Source organism: Spea bombifrons, chromosome 2, assembly GCF_027358695.1.
Source record: "Spea bombifrons isolate aSpeBom1 chromosome 2, aSpeBom1.2.pri, whole genome shotgun sequence".
Taxonomy (NCBI): Eukaryota; Metazoa; Chordata; class Amphibia; order Anura; family Pelobatidae; genus Spea; species Spea bombifrons.
This window is the reverse complement of record NC_071088.1, coordinates 9,310,445-9,328,974: the sequence shown is the minus strand read 5'-3', so window position 1 is coordinate 9,328,974 and position 18,530 is coordinate 9,310,445. Positions and strand designations below refer to the sequence as shown.

General features: G+C 40.4%; 1 protein-coding gene across 2 annotated transcripts in view; it reads left to right on the top strand.

Annotated features, from left to right (window-relative positions):
- The window catches only part of EVA1C (eva-1 homolog C), a 30,172-nt gene extending 21,219 nt beyond the window's left edge, over positions 1-8,953 (top strand). The window contains exons 3-8 of one of the 2 annotated variants that reach the window (XM_053457456.1): positions 1,301-1,424; positions 5,220-5,372; positions 5,735-5,878; positions 6,905-6,985; positions 8,272-8,361; positions 8,474-8,953. In XM_053457456.1, coding sequence (XP_053313431.1) covers positions 1,301-1,424; positions 5,220-5,372; positions 5,735-5,878; positions 6,905-6,985; positions 8,272-8,361; positions 8,474-8,862 — 981 coding nt within the window. In that variant the 3' untranslated portion in view covers positions 8,863-8,953. The remainder of the gene's footprint in view (positions 1-1,300; positions 1,425-5,219; positions 5,373-5,734; positions 5,879-6,904; positions 6,986-8,271; positions 8,362-8,473) is intronic. The other variant, XM_053457458.1, reaches the window with a different exon arrangement.
- The last annotated feature ends 9,577 nt before the right edge of the window (positions 8,954-18,530 follow it).

Sequence of the window (18,530 nt, the reverse complement as noted above, 5' to 3'; positions counted from 1 at the left end):
AATAACTTAGTGGATTGAAAGAGTTTATTGATGGGCACCTCACAGTAGAAAAAATTTACAAAAAACACCAGCGGTGTCCAAGAAAAAATGTAAACTTTATTCTCCGATAGTAAAAACATCACAGCATGACATCACGCGTTTTGCTGATCTCTGTCGCAGGCCCTGTCTCTTGCTCCTCCACAAAACAGGCGTCCAAATTCAGATGCCATTATTTGTATCATTTTTATGTTATCAGTCCAGTGCCTTGACTTTCCTATCATATATATATATACATACACACTATCATTCAAAGAATTGGGGTAACCATAGAAATGTCCTTGTTTTTGCAGGAAAAGCAAAGTTTTTTCATTAGAATAGCATGAAATGGATCCAGCGCAGACGGTATTTATTTTTAATGGAATCTCTTCATAGGCATACAGAGGCCCTTTATCACCCCCATCACTCCCCTCACTCCTGTGTTCCAATGGCCCTTTATCCCCCCCATCACTCCTGTGTTCCAATGGCCCTTTATCACCCCCATCACTCCTGTGTTCCAATGGCCCTTTATCACCCCCATCACTCCTGTGTTCCAATAGCCCTTTATCACTCCCATCACTTCTGTGTCCCAATGGCAATTTATCACTCCCATCACTCCTGTGTTCCAATGGCACATTGGGTTCCCTAATGGATTGTTAAACCCGTTTGCAATTATGTTATGTTAGCTAGAAGTGTCATTGTTTTGCATGAACACAGCTAAGTGACCCCAAACTTTTGAATGGTAGTGTATAAGTACGTCTATTTGTGCTATACATCTTATGATTACATTTTTTCTCAAGGTTTAGCAAGTATCATTCTACTGCAAAAGGTTTAGGAATAATCACTATAAGTCCTGTGTTTATAAGACGTGCGAGATGACAACGCATTCTAGCTCAATGGTTTGTCGCTTTTTCTTGTTCTCAGACGCTCGTAACCCTCTTTTATTGCATGGGAATACAGGAATTGCATTCAAAACATCTTGCTCCGGGGAGGAATAAAATTCAACAAATGTTTCAGCCTGGGCTCTCTAAATGACCCCTACGTGTAATAATATACATTATCTTGACCATGTTTTCAGATAAGTTATATACTGGGAGAGTAATACGGTATCAGTGCTTGTGTTTTCCTTCCTGTTACATTATATAGAAGGGAAAGCCCCAGATAAGATTAGATGTTCCACGGAGACTATTGTTTGCCTGTATGTGTAGGACCCTACCCTGTAAATGTGTACATTGTTGCGTGATTAGAGTGAGCTTGCAAAGTTTTGTCCCTCTTATTGTTTCAGAAAGTACTGGATGAATGCCAGAACCTAAGATCCTGCCAACTCCTTGTTAACAGCCGTGTTTTTGGGTCTGACCCATGTCCGGGTGTCACCAAGTACCTTCGGGTGTCATATAAGTGCAAACCTAGTAAGTAATGCTTCTCAAAATGATAAAGCTACATATATATATATATAATGTGTCACATATCTCACGTCTTGCAATATACTTCAATATACTAACTAGCATATGTAATAGTGTTTGCGGATTAATATAATAAATATTTATATTATAGGTGAATTTTATACGGTGTGAGCAGCCGTCCTAACTTCGTGTGGTCAGGATCTGCAGGGTGATTTCTTCCCATAAAGTTCTCTTCCTTGTTAAGTTGCTGATTGATTTAGGCAGACTTAGTAAAGGGTACATTAAGAGGACGGGGCTATGAAAATGATAAGATAGGCTAGTTGTGCCACATTAAGACGCAGATAAACTATTTCACGAGTTAAAGTTTTAGTCTTGTTTACTAGATTAAATGACATAAGAAGCCAATACATACAATGAAATACAAAGAAGAAATATTAATATCATGCAAATGATGTGGTGGTTTAGTATCCCCCCCCTCTACAGATTTCAGCACTCCATATGGGACCATAGCCTCGTAATGCATTTTTCAGTCCAAAAAGTTTATTATTGTGAATGGAATCAAGCCCGTCGGCACCTGAGCTGCTTCAAATCAAGCCCTACTTGTTTTCGGGGCAAGAGATAAACCAGGTATTGGCAGCCTCTGGCTCATGACCCCCATGGCAGACGGTGTCATTATAGGAGTTATAGTCTACAATAGCCTGTCTGCACCTGGCTGCCATGTTTTGGCATAGAACATTGTTTGGTGTTAGTGTTTGTATGTGTGTTAGTATGCATGGAGTTCTACCGTCACTCGGTTGCTAAGCAGCAGCACAGAAGTCCTTGCAGAAACATTTCTCATGGATCAAAAGTAATGTAAAAAAAACACTGTCCCCATCTATAGGATTACAGTATAATGGCAGACACTATCTGTGCTCCTTCAACCCTCACAGGTGAAAATGATTTTCATTGTGAAATCAAGGTGCTTTAGTCCTCGATTATTTGCGATAGCTGTGTATTATTAGAATCAGATTAATTTAATGAGGCGGCAGCTATTTAACCCCTTGTGTGGCAAGCAGTGTTTTGCCAATGGCCCTGGAGTACAGGCAGTTGAAAGTATATTCATAAAATGGGTCGTGCCTTAAGAAGCTGGCTGGGCCTGATAGGGACGGTAGTCCACCTACATTATAACGCTCACATGTTTTGCGGTGGAGTTTATTGAGCTCCTGTGTGTCAGTCTGTGACCCTGGCAATATGAGTAATTCCTGACTAAGCTGGGTTCGGACTACAGCCAAGCAGCCCAAAAATTTAGGACAACAACAAAGCACTTTACAAGTGACAATGCCATGAAACAAGCAGAGTTCCTCCACTTTAAAAAGGAACGCAGCTGTGATCTGCGGAAGCTTCTGAACATTTAAGAGAAGGTGGTGGCTATCATGCTTAAATAGATGTTTCTATCTTTTACTAGATTAATGAAATGTACGTATCTTTTGTGAGATAGGGTGCAAGTAACTTCCATTCAGTACCCACATGGTCTCTTACAGTAGATCAGTATCTTTGGGAATAAATGAATGATTGAAATTACCGTATTTGCTCGATTATAAGACAAGGTTTTTTCAAAGGCTCTGAAAAATAACCATCGTCTTATATTCTTCTAATCAGACCTCAAATAGAGGTCTGACTACAAGACTAAGATCCAGATCTCCCGCAGCGCTGCATTGGACCCGGATCCTCCTCTCTGGCAGCCGGTGAAGGTCTGTGCGATGCAGGCAGACAACCTCCGCTACTGCCGGGACTTCCTCTGGGGCTTCTATGGTGGAGCACCGGAAGGTCATGTGATGTTGGCACTCAGTCGTAGAAGCCCCGGCAGAAGTACCAGCCAGCAGCAGCAGCGGAGGTCTGCTTTGCACAGCCCTCTACTGGCTGCCCCACTAGACACCAGGGAGTCTGAAGCACGGGTCACAAGTAAAGGGATGCACTGTTAAGTCGATGGGTGGGTATGAGTGGCATATAGGGGGTTAAAAGGCATATCGGGGAGGCAGAGTGGCATGTAGGGGGTTAAATGGCATATCAGGGAGACAGAGTGGAATATAGGGGTTTAAAAGGCATATCAGGGAGACAGAGTGGAATATAGGGGTTTAAAAGGCATATCAGGGAGACAGAGTGGAATATAGGGGTTTAAAAGGCATATCAGGGAGGCAAAGTTGCATATATGGCTGTATAAGGCTTATCTGTGGGTAGAGTGGCAAATAGGGGGGTTAAAAGGCATGTCTGGGGGCAGAGTGGCTTATTAGGGAGGCACAGAACAATGAAGTCCAGATTGTGGGACTGCAGACCCGAATCCCACTGACCCGCCAAGCTCTACCTCCTGAAAAGTGTAACAGAGGTAGAGATCGGTGGGACAGCAGGATTGAGGGGCAAAATCGGGAGGCATAATCCTGCTTTTAGATCTAAATGTCTCTAAATAAGAACAAGGCAGACAAAAGCAAGAAATCAGTGGGAAAAAAAGAGAAAACATATATGCTGACAGAAACGAGCAGGCAACCGCTAGGCAAATAAAAGAGCAGCATCACCGGTTATAGTTCTGTTCGTAAATTAACGGCTGCTGTTATTATGATGACCTCACAGTAACGGCTCATTTGTCTGCCAAATGCTAAATAAGCGCCACAGAAGTCAGACATATTATGTAACGTGACATTATGCAACCGATCCCGAAACAGATTTCATAACCGCCGTAACCAAATAACCAACAAAATGCGCCCTGTTGCGGTTTCAGAAAATAAGGGTGATATTGTTGTGCTAATTAGTCCAGCGCTTGACTCCGTCGGATAACGATTACTTTTCTTTTGTTAGTAAGCACTAATTGTCCAAATCCTGTTAGGGCAGCCGTTTCTGCCAGCCAGATATAAAATAAATAAATAAATAATGTACTGTTCTGAATTCTTAAAATAATTTGTTTAAATGCGTCACAAAAAAAAAAAAAAAAAAAAAAAATCACATTTCAGGGTTATCATTTTTTTTTTGTTCGAGGGCTGCGTACAATTCAGAAACGTATTTGGACCCTGTATCAGAATTTCTACCATGAGAAATGTCCATGGCCCATCGTGCTTATCCCCCCCCCCAAGTGTCCTCCATATTTTTGTTTTTAAACTACTGAAAAAGAGTAATACATGTTTCAAAAAAAATCCATGTATGACATTGCCGGGTCCTTTTTTTTTTTATAATAAAAAAGAAAACAAAAAAAAACATTTCCCTAGGGTCCCTTATGTTTACAAAAACCTGCAACTCTACTACCAGGACCCTCAGGGAAGTACAGCTTCCCTCTTACCCTAGTGCACCAGCATTGAAGATGGGTATGTGGGGTGGGGGTACCAGTGCTCTACCCCCTTAATGGTAGTCCTGAGATCCTACAAGGCCTGGGACAGAATTTAACAGGACATATAGGGGTTAAACCCTTCACTTGCACAAATAGTATATACTCTTGTCACCCTGTATAGACACTGCACCCATACCTTGGAACTCCCTATGGCTCCATCGCTGGAGTGTTCCTTCTTCTAAGGGAATGGCTGTAGGGATGGGACTTGCTCCAGAGAGCCTTAAGTGGGAAAGGAGATGATCTCCATAGATCGTCCCGAGCTGATAAATCCCTCTAATATACTATACAGTTTTCAGGCTTTCCTTTCTGTCCGCTGAGAACTTTGGTAAATGTCTTCAGTGGTGGAACAGTAGATGTTCTTCCTTCCGTCTATGCCTAGGTTACTGTATCCCCGGACGGGATGTTAAGGTCTCCACTGATTGTTTATTTTGCTTGGAATCCCGTTTCAGCTGAATACAAAACTGTAACTACGTGCGAAAATACCGAACTGAAGCTTCATTGCAAAGAACCCAAACGGCTCAATATCTACTCGGCTGTCTACGGCAGATTTGCGCATGAGAAGAATATCTGCCCCACGGAAAGCGACCGGAGAACGCCATTTGGTATGTACCGCTTACAACACAGGCGCCACTCTGCAATTTCCGCTTGCATTAGGCTGCAATTTACGTCACCCTGCGCGACACCTGATCCAGGAACCTTAGTCCAGTATGAAATGGAAAGAAACTGTAGGTTATATGTATATGAAAAAGTAAGTTTTGGAAAGTGGTCTTATTACCATAACAATTAAAAAATGGTGCTATCAGCAGGAACGCCACACTTTTAAAAGAATCCCTGTTTATAAAGCTGATGACCCCCAAACAGCCTGAATAGGTCAATGACTGGGTGACACTACGGGACCAGCTGGTGCTGTATAAATAAAATAAAGTGAAATATAACGTTATAGACTGTCTCTTTCTCGTTATAGACTGCTTATCCTATGCTGCTGTGGAGCTGCTGGGACCGAAGTGTTACGGGAAACAGAGATGCAAAATGATAGTCAACGATAAAACGTTTGGAAGCCCGTGTCTGCCAGGCGTTACTAAACATCTTACTGTAAATTATTCCTGCGGTGAGTACGCAGGTTCATGACTTTTTTCCTGATGTATTGTGACCTGGGCTGACTAGGTCTAGAGTGGCAGTCCCACCGGTGTAAAACCAGGGGGCAGATTGTCCCCCAACGTGTTGTTATTTAACAGACCGGTTAGTAGGGAATATTCTGATCTCCCCAACTGACCCATTTACTTTATGGAGGGCTGTGAAGCTTAAGCAGTAAAAGGCGCTGCACGGCTCAGAGGGGGTGCTTCCCTGGGCAAGGCCTAGGGGAACACCAAAGGTGAACGCATCCCTGTGTGTGTTTGAGATATATATATATTTAACACACACTACCGTTCAAAGGTTTAGAGTCACATAGAAATGTCCTTGTAAAGAAAAGCAAATTTTGTCCATTAAAATACCATGAAATGGGTCAGAAATACAACTCAGACGGGGTTAATGTTGTAAAAGACTATTGTAGCTGTAAACGGCTCATTTTTAATGGAATCTCTTCATAGTTGTACAGAGGCCCTTTATCACTTCCATCACTCCTGTGTTCCAACGGCCCTTTATCACTCCCATCACTCCTGTGTTCCAATGGCCCTTTATCACTCCCATCACTCCTGTGTTCCAATGGCACGTTGTGTTCGCTGATCCAAGTTTAAGAAGCTAGAAAGTATGTTACAGCTAAAAGTGACCCCAAACTTTTGAACCGTAGTGTATGCATAGGATATTCTTTCTTGTCACAGGTGCATGTATTACTATACCTTCCGAGTCCTATATGTGTATATGCAAACAAAATCCCTCACTTACCAGCTGCAGTAGTAATTGACAGCACCTGGAGATGACTTCATGCCTAAGTACCTTCTAACTCTTCTAATCGAACCCAAAAAAAAAAAGCGTGGGGAGGATTCCTACATTTACAGAAGTGGATTTAGTGCTAGTAGTAAAGAACATTAAATGCACAAAGAGTTACTAAAACTCGGGGACTTTAGGCACATGCGAATGCAAGCAAGGAAATTATAGGGAAGCAAATATAAAACCTTTCTTTTTTTATTTATAGTTCCCAAAATCATACTGACAGAAGTCGATCCATTGATTTCTAATCTCATTCCTTCTTTGAAGCAGAATGACGGTGAATATGGTAATCTCCATATGTACAATGATTTTTTTTTCTTCCTGAATACTGTTCTTGACCATGGATTGAATTCTCGGCATCTAAAAAAATATGTGCAGGGATTTGGCGAGCGTAATACGTATTGCTTCAAAAAAGCTACTAACAATACTACAGACGGGGCAAAGGTAGGGCAGTTCATGAACAAAAGCTGGTGTGGCTTCATATTCTGTCTTCCCTAAATAATAAAAGGGGGTCTACAAAATACTGTGTTCCTAACGGCAGTTCTACTTATTGTGGCTATATAGACCACACATAGACTATATATATTTACTCCACTCCAAACCAGTCTAAGCGGAAAGCAAGTGGGGTATAGACAATATAAAGAAGGACCTGTAAGATGTGAATGGTTTCAGTAGGGTGCAGAAGGGATATACTTTGAAATTTATATTAATGCAGAGGGGTAGGATTAGGAAAGCATTTATTTCCATGGTTAATTCTTGGTGAAAATATAGAATGATAGTAAAAAAAAAATCAATATAATATTATGATGTGGACACAGTTTTTAAGTCTACATTTTAAGATACCTAATCTGTGGTCAAGAGGTAGGATTCATGTCTCCATCAGCTTTTTGCACCCTCCTATCACAGCGCCTCATGAATCATTTTTTTTAAACTACCATGAACTTGCTTTTAAGCTTTTTGTGAAAATTCTGCTAATTCTGCAATTATTTAAATGGCTATCATCAGGTCACCAAACATTTGTAGTCGTATGCGATTTCTCCAGCCAGTGTTTGTTTCTATCGTTGGAAGGCTGCTCGTTTTTTCAGTAGCCCATCGGAATCTTCCGTTAGAGACTGTGGGAGATATGCATAGCTTGCAACATCCAAGGGTAGGTTACCCAGAAGTCTCCCTCTTCTGGGGGGGAGTGGCTTTGTGTAGGGGAGTGGCTATTCCCAGAGAGCCTTTAGTGGAAGGGTACTGGTCAGCAGACAGGGAGAGGGCGTGGCCAAACACCAGTCCGCACCCTGGAGGAAGAAGAAACTGACTCAGAGACCCGGGATAGCAGGGCTTCACCCGGAGACTTCAGGACGACCCCAGATATAGAGATCTATGCTTAGTTATTAGCTAGGTTATATATTCGCAATGTCATGCATAGGTCTGCATATTGCTTGCTGCTAATGCATTGCCGTTTGACTGTCCCTCTCCATGACTTATTTTGTATGTTAAATGGCTCTAACACGCCTGGCTGCTTCTGTCCCGTAGCGCCTGTCCATAATTCTTATGAGTTTGTGTTTCCTTTGCCTTTTCTAACAGATGTCAAACTTGATCCTCGTGAATCCAGACTTCCAAACAGAGAAGACATTCTTCTCAGCAACCTTCTAGCTGCGTTTTCTTACATCAGAGGTAGGAGAAGGGTCACACGGAGAAAACGCGACACGCGTAGCATTTTAACGACACGCGCACTTTAATGCATATCCAATGAGTAATATCGCTCTGTGTACATTTCATTTTTCAGATCACCCGGAATCAGCCGCTCTGTTTTTTGTATCAAGTGTATGCATCGGGTTAATCTTCACCCTGTTTGCACTAGTGATCCGGATATCACGGAGGCCAGGAAGACACAAGGCTGAGAAAATGAACGGTCATGTCCTATGCAACGAGGACGGAGCAGACGCTGCAGATTCCACCAGCGATGACGAAGACGACGACGACGACGACGACACAAAGTCTCATTTCTCAATGGAGTTTAGAGAACTGTGCAGAGCATCGCATCCTTCTTATAATGCAACAGACGCGGCGGATCTCGCGGAACGCATCGAACGCAGGGAACAAATAATTCAAGAGATCTGGATGAACAGTGGTTTGGACTTACCTCCTATCAGACAGACAAACCCTTACTTTTAACCTGGGTTTTTTGGGGGGGAACTGGTTATTGTGCCTTATTTTACCCTATGCCTTAGCTGGCAGAACATAATTGGAACCTGTAGGTCAACCAGAGATGCCTAAAGAGCTCATACTTACTCCTTACCCTTCTGTGAAGGAAGATACAGTTTAGTTTTCATTGAGACAAAAAAGGAGGTGGAAGTTTTAATTTTTTTAAATGAATTTTGTGGCATTTCAGAGCGCGTTTCTATTTTTATACAGATTTATATTTATCTACATTTAAAGATGAGAGTAAGACTATTTATATAGGGCAGAGGTATTCAGAGTTTTACGGAATGACGTAGCCAAGTACCAGGGGCTACTAACCCCATCGCTGAAGAAAGTAGGAAGCACATTAATGTGATTTAGCCTATATTTGTTTTATTATTTGTCCTATTAAGAGTATTTAACATTAATACGGAATGTACCATGGAAAAAGGTAGCCATACCTTCATTAATAAGCTATCATAACTTGATATGTAGATTATATAAGCTCCAAAGACAACCCTTTGGTATAATAGAAAAATGCAATCTCACAGGACAAGAACCTTAGTCATTAGCCCAAGCATAGCTGCCAACAGTAATGGAATTTGCTAGGACAGTCCCAAAAATGCAATGTCCCAGCTGCTTGCCACACAGCAAACATTAGAAGTAGGTATGTGTGAAAGGTTTCAACCTACTGTACTATACTAAATGTCCTGTTTATTAGGAGTGATGGTAGCAATACCTGAATTAGACACCATGCATGCTGAAAAGGGAAGGGGGACATATTATATTGGTACACATACTGCTGTGGATGTTACTATGTATTCTCAAGCTGCCTGAACCCAGCAGCCCTGAGCAACTTACGTGAAAACAAGATCGTATCTCAGGTAGTTTGAGGGAGAGACAAAACATCCTACTGCTCAGAAACGCTCGTGTTCTGTGCCACCCAGCGGACCGGTGCTGTAACGTTACGGGAAAGCATTTTCAAAGAACCTGCCTCTGAAAAGGAGAATATATAGACTTGGACGGATTGCTGCTAGAAGTCTTCAAAGTCTGCAACATAACATGTATTTGTAAGCAGAATGTAAAATCCCTGTGCAAGCTAGCCAATAGGAATGTGATACGGTATATATATATTTATATATGTATATATATATATACATATATACACACATACACTACACACACGCAGCAGCCAATCACTGACAGGAAAGCTCTCCGACTGAAATCAACAGGAGCACCAAATGCGTATGCGCAGTAGGTCCCCATAACCCCATGATTATCCTACACAGGCAAGTGCTGGAGCAGGCTGGAGGGCAGTATCCGTGCATGCGAAGTGGTGAACAAGAGATGTCCTTGACAGAATGGCAAGCAGGGAAAAGTCTCTGCGGAGTGGACAAGGCAAAGAGAGGATCTGGGAAAATGCAGAGATGGCACTCGGTTATCAAATGCATTAAAGTACAAATGACAACCGGAGCGCCCTTTTTAATAACAGAAAAGCATTCTATCTGTATTCACTAGAAGTGTTGGTAGCCGGCAATCTTCGGCAATCACAAATAATCTCATCATCATTAAAAGATCCGGTATGAAATGCTTCATTTTAGTCAGCATTGTTCCCCACCAGCTGTAGCACCAAGTCACACGCGTAAACCCCAACGCTTTATTACATCACACGCTGTCCATGTACTAATAGACCTAAGTTATATAATGGCGATTAATACAGGATCCATTCACAGTTTAGATATTATTCCCCTTTCCATTGATTAGAGGGACCAACATATGTAAACCTTATCCTATAGACCTTTATCAGACTGGTGGCAATAGAACGTTCTCTACCATCCCCAGGATGCAAAATAAGACTAAAGTTTTCACGTTCCATGTTTTCAAATAATTTCTGAAATGAAAGATTGATATTAAATGCAATATTTACAGAAAATATATTAAAATTCAGGCCAGTTCTAAAACATCTAGAAATTTGTAGACGTCATCTTTTAAAACCAACCTTTTGCATTGGAGCAAAAAAACAAAAAATACTATTGAAATCATAATAAATATTTCTCAAACTTTTATCATTGAGGTGTAACCGACGGTAAGCCCCGCAGCCGCTTGCACAGATTTAATGCTCCGGAAAGTTAGGAGTGCGAGGTGTGTATGTGTGTTGATGTGAATGTGTATGTGTGATTGTATATGCATTACAGTAAGTGCATGTTTGTGTATATATATGTATATATATATATATATATATATATATATATATATATATATTACAGTAACATATATAATGCGTAAATACGTTTTTGCTTATGGGAGGGGGTAAGAGACCGGGGGGGGCAATTAGCTGTATTCTGCCCCTTCGGCTCATAACGTGCCAGCCCTCCCCGGTCAATGGAAAAATAATAGACATAGACTTACACATAACTTCACCCCTCCCACTACCTCACAGAATGGTTATTTATATATATATATCTATATAGATAGATAGATAGATAGATAGATAGATAGATAGATAGATAGATAGATAGATAGATAGATAGATACAGTATTGCTGTCTAGCACCTTATTATTTTACCTTTGAATGATCTACAAGCCCCCTGCATCAGTTTTTAGGTTTTTACCGCCAGCAGATCACGTGACCTTATGGGGCCCTGTAGCGTGAGGTCACGTGACTACGTCCTGCGAGCTGCCGGAAACCCGTCACAGGGAGGGAAGCCTGAGGTACCATGACGCTGGATAACAGAAATAGAAATTTCCTGTCAGGGACTCTGTGCTGAGGTAACCCGAGTCTCCATTCAGCGCTGGCAGACTAAACACTCGCAGCAAACACCCTGAATGGGGAGATCACCAGAGAGTGACAGAGATCTATAGATCCATATATATAGCCTTCTTGAATAGTAATGTAATTCTCTGTAGTGAATAAAAGAATGCACTGGACTCCATGCAAAGTAACACATACAATCTGTGAACTTTAAATTCTATATACATACATACACACGCACGCACGCACGCACACACACACACACACACACACACACACACACACATATATATATATATATATATATATATATATATATATATACACACACACATACACATGTATATTATATATACACACACACACATATACAGATATACACACACACACATATATATATATATATATATATACACACACCCGTAGATCTGCACCTGTTTAAAGTCATGAAGGTCCTGGCACGTCAATTGTCGTTAACCCTTCGTTTTCGGGTGATTAGCCCGGACCGTCAATTGTCATTAAGGGGTTAAAGGGCTCCAAGGGCTCCACACAGTCAATGCAGTAAACTGATAAATAGACATGTGCAAATGAGCTAAATACGATTCTCGAGTTTTCGATCTGTTTTTGGCCAATTCGTTTTCAGGCAACAAATAACGTTTCCTGCCCATTTGGTTTGGCCAAAAATTTGAGGCATTTTAATTCAGGAATTTATTTCCTGGTGCTCACATTCACTCTGACTGACACTCTCGTTTACTCTCTCATAATCTCGAAATGACTCCCTGCCGACCCCTTCAGTTTCTGTCAACAACTTCCGCTTCCGCATATTCTCCCTTTTCTTCTCTAGTCTATCTCCAGTCTTCATTCCTTAATCTGTTAATTTCTTTCTTTGTCCGTGGATATAACCCGGCAACATCTGCCAGAATGGCGGCACAATGGTGAATAGTGCATAGTGCTCCCCATCTAGCAGCTTAATGTTAATGACCTACATTTTGAAATGACTTGAAAAACAAAGTGCAGGATGTTGAGCTTTATGCAAACATGCAGACCTCACGCCATATTTCATGCAGCCAATTGTCCATATGAAATGTCTGCATTTATGAAACTTAATGTAGATTGCAGTAATCAAGTTTGCTCAACAGTGGTTGAGATATGAGAGCAATTTACATTCTCTTGTATACCAGAGATTGACAGGTCTTTAATCTAAGTCTTTGACCTGAACCATGCAAAAAGAAAAAGATATTAAAAAGAGCTTTATTCTACAAATATAAAAGAAAAACTAGTAAATGCATAAACCTGCAGAATGAAGAAACTTGCATGCAAAGAAAGATGCTGAAGAGTGAGCTCCATGTGGCCTAAAGTGCATGAAGGGCTCCATCCAATCAATGCAGTAAACTAATAAATAGATATTTGAGAATGGCCAAAAACTATTGAGACAAATATTTTTTGACCTTTTTGACCCATTCGTTTTCGGGCAACAAATTAAGTTGCCTGCCCTTCTTCTTCCGCATCTTTTTCATCTTCTGTGTTCTTCTTTCTTTTGTCTCTTCTCTTCTGATCCTCCAATCGGAGCAGAGGACATTACCACAAGCACTATTATTTTGCCCTTTTGCAAACTGAGGGCAATATGGCGGTGCTTGCATTGACGTCCCTCGATTGGAGGATCAGGAGACGACATCACAGCAAAACCCGCTATATTACCCTCAGTTGGCATATTTGTTGACGTCCTCTTCCCCGCAGACTATGGACAACAGGTTGGAAAAATAAGACTTTAATCCAAAGCTTTGTTTATAACTATGGAAAAAGAAATAATGAAAACAAACCTGTATCATAAAAAGCTTAATTCAATCAATGCAGCAAACTATTAAATGCACAAAACTGCAGAATTAAGAAAATTGCATGCAATGATACTGCATAAGGCTCCTGATCTTCCAGTTAAATGCTAAGATGCATAAAACTGAATCACTGCAGAAATGTTTACTTTTATAAAGACTTTTACTGGTCTTTATAAAAGTTCATGCTAATATTCTTATAATGGCATAGCTGTATTAATAAAAAGCTAATTCTAACCTCTCTTATTTTGTTAAATAATTTATATTGGCTCATGAAAATGTTAGTAAAACATGTAATGTAACATGTTCTGTAATAGAAAAGAAGGCAACCCCATACCGGACACAACCAGTAACAGTGTCAGCAAAGGTGTCAGAACATTATTATTAACCTCTTAATGCCCATAGGAAGGGCAGTCCTTCATGTCATGGTTCCCCAGAGGTTTCCTCCATCTGAGGTTTTTCCTCTCCTCAGTGCTGAAGGATGACTCTGTGTGAGTCCAGAGTTTTTTATTCGTATAATGGCCTTTAGAGGCCTGTTTATACAAATGTCTAATTTGGTTGTGACTATGCAATAAACAGTTTGATTAATTTTAACATTTGCTCTGTCTCTGTGATTATTTGGTGTATCAGTCTTCAGATTGTATTGTATGCTGTCATGATTTTGGGGTCACATTAAGGCAATGATGGGAAAACTGCCTGTGCGTCAAATATATAAATTTGGTGTCAGAAAAAGCCCCTTCTGTCCTTAAAAGCTTTCATTTGTATGCGTGCATTAATTAAAGAGTGGATCGGCGGGAACGCCCATTAACATCAGCAGGAATGGCCCTGACATCAGAGGGACCTCCCATTCATTCAAGGGTAGGCTCAGTGTACCTGGAGCACACAAGTTCCCATGTAGGGTCATGAGAGGAACAAAGATAACGGTTAGGGGTGTGTTTAAATAGGAGGGTATAGATATAAGGGGATGCAGATAGCTTTGTAGGTTAGGGTCAGAAGTTTGAGTTTGATTGTAAAGTGTATGGAGAGCCAGTGGAGTCATTGGCATAATGGAGCACCTGATGAGGAATGGTGACAGATAAATACTAATCTGGCTGCAGTGTTAAAAGTCACATGTTTGACAAATAATAAAATGACTTATAAAATGCAAATTGAAATTATTAGAGGGCCCAAAGGTATCAAATAGTCGTGTTAGAGCAACAAAAAGGGCAAATCCAAGATTTCTCATCACATGATTCAAAGAAAAAACTAATGACTGCCACAGACATTTATTATGTCCTAGTTATACTGGAATATTGGGGACACTTAGACACCATTGATTATTGACCAACAACTAAGAAAGGCATACAGGGTTAATATAATATTTTTTAAAGCATAAGAAGTGGACTCACGTACTGAGCATGGATTGCTGAGATTAACTGGGCTTCTATCAAACATCTGACTAAATGTTTTGGACACACTTTCATAATCACATAATACTAATGGTGGTTGCATGGACCACCTACTGCAGTAAGCCTTCACTTCTGTGACATTCACAAGAGGCTTCACATTCCTGGTTAAAAAAATGAAGCCTCTGAACATTGATTAGGAGTCAAGGATCCATGTGAGCTGTCACTCCTAAGCAAATCTATGTAGAAGCTTTACATAATCTGGACACTGAAGAATTTTCATGCTCCGGAGACTCCGGAATTTTCTGTTTCACTGAGCTAAACCAGCAAGAAACTTATCTAAGGTGAACATGCAGACTTCCTGGCTTTAAGAGAAAGCTTTACTACAATGTCAGCTCAGTGACATGAAAAGGCAAATGAACAAAAGAAGGAAGCATGTCACTTCCTATGGTTGACTCAATTAAAAGGTTATGTGTTAACCGATTCAACACCAGCGTGAGGCCACCAGAACGCCGGGAAGAGTTTAGGTAGATGCAAATGGAGAAGAGACCTTGGATGCCTCAAAAGCTTACAGGATTCTACAGCTTTTTCTATTTGCCAAATAAAAGGTATAACCTAACTTGCAAAGTCTATAGCCCATGGCTACCTGACTCAACTATTGATTTACATTGACTCCTCCATAGCCAATATGTGACATCAGTGAACTAGCTAGGAACACAAGCCTGATAATTAAAAATGGTGGGAGCGCTCCAAAGAGTTGCATACATTTTCAATTCAAAATCCAGTGTACAGTATAATTTAATAACACATTTTTAAGATTTGCACTTCTATAATCATATTTTTTTAAAATGAAAGTTATTAGATGAGTACACATCAAAAATTAATAACACATTTTGGGTTATAGCTTGTTTTGCTTAGCAAATGCATAATGCATAAGGTTACAATTACCTTATGGTATATTACACCTCCTCGCTTAATTCCTTGAGGACTGTTTTAGGTAAAACTTTTTTCAAAACACTACAACCATTTAAAAGGGTTTAGAACTCTCTACAGTGCTCCCACCATTTTAATCACTGTTTAAATATTGTGTGGAGGAATGACAAGTGTTTGGTAGTTGCTCAGTACATTATCCCACAAAAGTACACCCCTCACATTTTTGTAAATATTTTATTATATCTTTTCATGTGAGAACACTGAAGAAATGACACCCTGATACAATGTAAAGTAGTGAGTGTACAGCCTGTATAACAGTGTAAATTTGCTGTCCCCTCAAATATAACTCAACACACAGCCATTAATGTCTAAACCTTGGCAACAAAAGTGAGTACACCCCTACTGAGGGGACAGTAAGTTTACACTGTTATACAGGCTGCACACTCACTGCAGTGAAAGAAAGGCTAGTAATGAAATTTAAAAAATAAAACAAAATTAGACCATATGGACCAAGATGATCTTACTGTAAAACCAGCACCGCTATGGTGTGTCTGCTTTCCCTTCCCACATTTGGGTGCTGTAGCAGCTTAGCTGTTTGCGATAAACAGGACAAGCGAAAACCAGGGCCTCAGCCCAATGGAACTTGCATGGCAAATTCAGGCCCCTTGAAAGCTCAGAATAACCAGAGCCAAATTCATCTGTCTAAAATGAATTGCATATTACGTGCACATTGCCCTGGATTATGGAATTCTAAATACATTACAACCTGTGTTTTGAAAGTTTTATATTCATTTTAATAATTAATATTTGTTCCACTAAATTAAAAACACATATATTGGGGAATATTATAATTTCAATCCATTCCTAGTTTTTCTACTGTGTGGGCTCAAAGGCCCGAAATGTGACATGATGTCTCAAACAATTAGAGGTGATGACACCCCCTGCCCACACCTGCCGCTCATAAACTCCCTTCACTCAGCAATACCTTATTATTAACATGGTTTGCTCTCCTATCATAAAACAGAAACATTTCACATGCAGATTTCGAGTTGTTCTTTTCTCGTTTTAGGTGCATGTTGCAATCAAATCAGGGCTAGACTGGTGATTATGGGGTTACCAGCTGCCTGATGACATAAGTGTGGCCAATGGATGGACATGAGAAGACACAAGTTATGTTTTTATGCTCACACAGCCTCGCATATCCCACTATTGGTCCAGCCATAGAAACTGATTATTAAACATACCTTTAACCTTCCCCCAAGCACTTCCATCCCACTACTGTAGCCATAGTTGGATGTCCCAACTCCCTGACCACAAAACTCATATAGGAGTGGGTCTAACCATACATAGGACAGGGTTTATTCTAGATACTCTTAAGACTCTGTGCTAAGAGTCCATGGACTAGAGTCCAGATCTACATCCAGTTCTAGAATTCAGAGTGCAAGCAAACAACCCACAGCGTTGGCGGATATAATATTCTCAGTTAAAAAATAAGACCACCCAGAAATGAACATTTAGAATCACATTTACTAGGACCAAAATGAGAAGAAGACGCAGGAAAACCTTTTGATGGCAAGTGCTTTTGTGAAAAGCCATTCAGCGGTAGGGTGTAAAACATTCGTCTGACACTGAAACCAGAAGCCGCCAGCTGTTCCTCTATAGTTTAGTCTAAACATCAAAGTACCGCACAGTGTCGTGTGTTTCAAAGACATGAATGAGAACACAAAGTAGAAGGTGTGGTGCAACACAACAAAACATCTTGGTGTAAGCCCTTTTATGCTAGATGCGCCTGTGTGCTTCTCAATGGGAAGTAGAACATTGCTGAGGTGCCTGGTGTCAATATGTGCATCTTTCTATCCATCTATCTATATATTTATACATCTGTTTATGTATCGATGGAAGGTAATAAAAGTGCAGTTTCATCCTACCTGAAGTTATAATGGGGCATGTAGGACACGGATTCTGTTTCTCTCTCTTTTTTTCCACTTTTTTGTACATATAAGCACAAAGAACCTACAGTGCCTGAGTTTATTATCACATTAATGCCTCTCATCAAATGGTGCTGTATGCTTTGTCATTGAGAAATAAATCTAGGCTAAAAAACAAAGGAGCAGTGATTCCTACTAACGCAATATTCATACCTGGGAGACTCCTGATGAAAAACTCTGGGTCGCTGAAGTGGCTTTGCGGTACGCCCCACTCCCTGCCCACTGCCCCTCCAACAATGGCATGTGTCTTGTAATATCAGGGTAACCAGTGCTCGAAAGTTCCCAGATATGACCATGTTAGCCAAAGAAAAGGTGGATCCTGTAGTGTTATATACAATAACATGAATAAAAAGAGATGACGATGACGGGAAGACCTCTGAAGTTCCAAAAGTTTATCTGTTGACCCAATAGACAGTATCAGAGTCCAACCAATTGATCAGTAACAATGGATTAACATACCACTGGTATATATATATATATATATATATATAGCTGACATCTTACCCAAACTATTTCTATTGATTTGTTAGTTCACGCTTTCCCATCTGTAATTTCATAATTACTATAATTCTTTATTTATGAGCATATTCCACAGCACTGTACAGTTTAAATATGGGGGGTTGACAGGTACATAAGGTACAATTGGCTGAATAAACCTTGAAATGGAGTAATTGACAAAACAGCACAAGGCAGCTACAGCGTTAGAGTAACATAATCCTGGTCATTGTCAGCCCTGATTTAAAAGACTCTGCAGGGTGAACGGGTTACAGCATGC